The following is a 3489-nucleotide window of genomic DNA, read 5'->3' on the forward strand; positions in this document are numbered from 1 at the left end:
AAAATTCATAGGTTCAATAACTGTATTCCAACAACATACTATTGTATATATACTCCATGACATGTATATATAAAATATATATACTATAGTATGTAGTGTTACTCGCTACCTGAAATACATCACTAATGATTTGTAGAGTATAAAATGCATTCTCTTTTATTTCAGTTTTATTTTGTTACTGACCACAATGCCTTTGGTTTACCTATAACTCCTGCATTTTATGTATCATATAACACCGCCCCACTCAACATGTCTGGTGGAGAATAAATTGTGTTTTTGATAAGTAGGATAAAATGATAAATGCTTTTGCTAAAGGATGTCCTGTGTGACGTGTGAATAATATTTATGATTTGCTTTTAGTGGCTCAAACAAAAAAAGTCAAGATACATTTTGTTCCGTCAGAAGCTGCAAATTACCTCACTTGTGTGAATAACCTAACAGCTGCTGCCTGTTGCAATTTTATTAAACTTCACCAACTTTCCTTTTTGCCCGTGGCAATATTACTTAGTGGATTGGCGCCTGACGCTGCAAAATGCAATTAGCCCACATTGGAACAGGCAGAAAATAATGTAATAATGCAATGTAATAATTATAACATGAATCCAAATGTATCATTCTTACAGATGTTTTGCAGCCAAGTGCTTAAAAAAAAAAGACAGAAAAAAATATATACTAAGCAAGCCAACTTTACTTTTGCATGTTTGGATAAAGCAGTGCCATACTGATTAGAAAACAATTCTAGTCATAAAGACCTTGTCACCAAGTGACACGATTTTAATAAAGATAAGCCAGATGTTTATGTTTAATGTATATATGATAGATACATTTTTAAAAGTGTATTGTTTTTGAACAATGGTCTCATGTATGGGCCATTATTTCATTGTTTGTACAAACTCTTCTCAGAATAATTTAAGGATAACAAATGTATTATAATTTTAGTTTAGTTTGCAAATGAGTATGTAAGAAACTGAGAAGAAACCCAGTGAAGAAATGTGGGTTTATATGAAATAGCTGATCATTGATCCTTCCCCACAGACTGAGATGAATTGTGTCTGGGACAGGGGGAAGAAGCACTTGAGATCAAGAACCAGTGTTCAGCCAAAATATGAAACGTGCATGCACAGATCATGATAGTTAGTCTTAGTTTCATATTTAAACAAGGAAAACCCGACATTGCTGCAAACTCTAAAGCGTCTATTTTTGCTGACTTCTTTGTAGAACAGTGAGCGTGGAAGTCTTAAGCTTGGGTGAATAGCTTTCTACTGTGTTTGTACTGCCATGATTATACAGTCATAAGAAGGGGTTTCTATATGACACACTTGTTATTTTATTAGTTGATGTGGTGTACATAAATCCTTGTTGTGGTCATTAATCATCACTAATGCAGTAAGCATTGTTGACTTCTTTTTAATGTATTGTCATGCGGAAAGAATAAATGATAGGGATAATGACAGTGAGGCCTTGCAGCTGATGTAACATTAATGCACAAGCATCTTGTTTCAATGATGTTTCTGCCTTTCGAATCTGTATGGATTTGAACTACTATTTGTTTGCTAAAAGCTGAACCAATAAATTATAGATGGAGAGAAATGTCAGATTTCATCTTAATGTTGTCTTTTTGTCTACTGCCACACACAGATGCATTTGATTCTCTAAATATATATATATATATTTAATGCTGTTTGAACCCTCATGGTGATGTCAGTATGCCTGAGCACTTAGCCAGCTCCATTAGTAGTATTTTGTGTCCCATTAGTCAGTAAATGTGTCACACCTGCATAAGGGGGATTATAATCCTGACAGCAGGTCTGTACAGCACCTATAAAACCCCCCTCTGGCTAATGCACCACATGCTAACAAGGCAAATACAGAGGTGAGTCAGTCCTCAGTTAAGTTTGCTCAATGTTCATTAAGTTGGAATTACTCTTCTTATTAATTACTGTCTGAAATGTTGTTTCCTAATGTTGGGTGATGCTTTATAACCCTCGGTCTGTGAGCCGTGGAGCCGTGTGAGTGAGGAGACTGTGACATTATTGTTTTCATTACAAACTTGGCCCCCTCTGCAGCTCTAATGGAAGCAGGCAGCAGAGTGATGGTGCAGGTGTTGTTGTTGGCGTTGGTGGTTCAGGTCACCCTGTCCCAGCACTGGTCCTATGGATGGCTACCAGGTGGAAAGAGGAGTGTGGGAGAGCTGGAGGCAACCATCAGGGTGAGTGACTAATCCTTTTTTCTTTTTTTTTCTTTATTTAATGTGGATGAGTCTACAGTTTCAGGAAACGTGGTTTCTTTTATGATGAAAGTTAAACCGATATATAACAAATACCTCTAAAAAAAAAAACGGGTCAATTTAGCCTGACTGTGTGCTTCTTTTACAGTGCTGTAAATGTTGTGTTGAGTTCAGCTCTCACATCAGTCATGGTCTCATCTTCTAAAATCTCTTTTATTGTATTTAGATGATGGGTACAGGAGGAGTGGTGTCTCTTCCTGAAGAGGCGAGTGCCCAAACCCAAGAGAGACTTAGACCATACAATGTAGTAAGTGCTTATTATACATAATTTATCACCAATGTCTACTTCAATTGTACAATATTAATGTACACTGCACCACTGTGTGCAACTGTGCTCCAAAGCAGCAATGACAATATACAAACTGCTCAATGACTGTTTTTATTTTTCCCTTTTTGCACGATTGAATATGTGCATGTTTAATTTTATCTTTCTTGAATGTTGTTTGTTCAGACTTGTTTGATAGCACACACACACACACACACACACACACACACACACATATATATATATATATATATATATATATATATATGAAAATTTAAGTATTTGTTACATTAAATATTCAAGCGGCAGATCAAACTGTTAACTGAGATTTAATTTCCTCAGATTAATGACGATTCCAGTCAGTTCAACCGAAAGAAAAGGTTCCCTAATCATTGAGGAGCTGCGAAAAAAAAAGGGAATAAACACAGACTGTATTTACATCATCTTCATCAGCGATGCTGCCTTCAACAAATCATCCTATTTATTACGCAAATATTAATCATATGTCTGTAACATTTAAATCCATGTAAAATTGTAATAAAGTTTTTGAAATCTGATGAAATGATCAAATCTTTTTTTTTTTTAATTCTGATTTTCAGAAAGCAACGTCTCCACCTCCATATCTGGTCATTAGAGCTAAAATGAGGCCTTTTAAAGTGTAAAATACTGTTTTAAAGACTTTAAATTGATTAAATTGCCTTTGTAAAGCAGCCACGACCGACAAGCATGACAAACTTGTGACACAACAATCTTAGCATGACAACAGCTGGTGATTAAGCCAATTTATTAGAAATCAATGACTTAATTGAATTTGTTACAGTTTTGGTAATTCCATTTTCTGCCACACCGGTCATGTGCATATGCGATGTGGAAAATTACACCAGCTGATTTTCATGCTCGTACCTGAATGTTGATTAGCGCCCCCGAAATGAAAGAC

The 3489-nt window shown here is 35.6% G+C and overlaps 1 protein-coding gene across 1 annotated transcript; it reads left to right on the forward strand.

Annotated features, from left to right (window-relative positions):
• The first annotated feature begins 1870 nt into the window (after nt 1-1870).
• Nucleotides 1871-3109, forward strand: gnrh3 (gonadotropin-releasing hormone 3). The gene is made up of 3 exons (XM_085799851.1): nt 1871-2209; nt 2454-2534; nt 2895-3109. Exons 1-3 carry the CDS (start codon nt 2072-2074, stop codon nt 2946-2948), a joined length of 273 nt encoding a protein of 90 aa, XP_085655977.1. The 5' UTR covers nt 1871-2071; the 3' UTR covers nt 2949-3109.
• Nucleotides 3110-3489: the final 380 nt, after the last annotated feature.

This window comes from Trachurus japonicus, chromosome 15 (assembly GCF_045865225.1).
Source record: "Trachurus japonicus isolate A0001 chromosome 15, Traja_1.0".
NCBI lineage: Eukaryota > Metazoa > Chordata > Actinopteri > Carangiformes > Carangidae > Trachurus > Trachurus japonicus.

Excerpts from the sequence above, each read along its gene's own strand:
- gnrh3 (XM_085799851.1), top strand. The coding sequence starts at position 2,072 with ATGGAAGCAGGCAGCAGAGTGATGGTGCAGGTGTTGTTGTTGGCGTTG. Across the intron at positions 2,210-2,453 it reads AGCTGGAGGCAACCATCAGG|ATGATGGGTACAGGAGGAGT; the intron begins GTGAGTGACTAA and ends TATTGTATTTAG. Across the intron at positions 2,535-2,894 it reads GACTTAGACCATACAATGTA|ATTAATGACGATTCCAGTCA; the intron begins GTAAGTGCTTAT and ends TAATTTCCTCAG.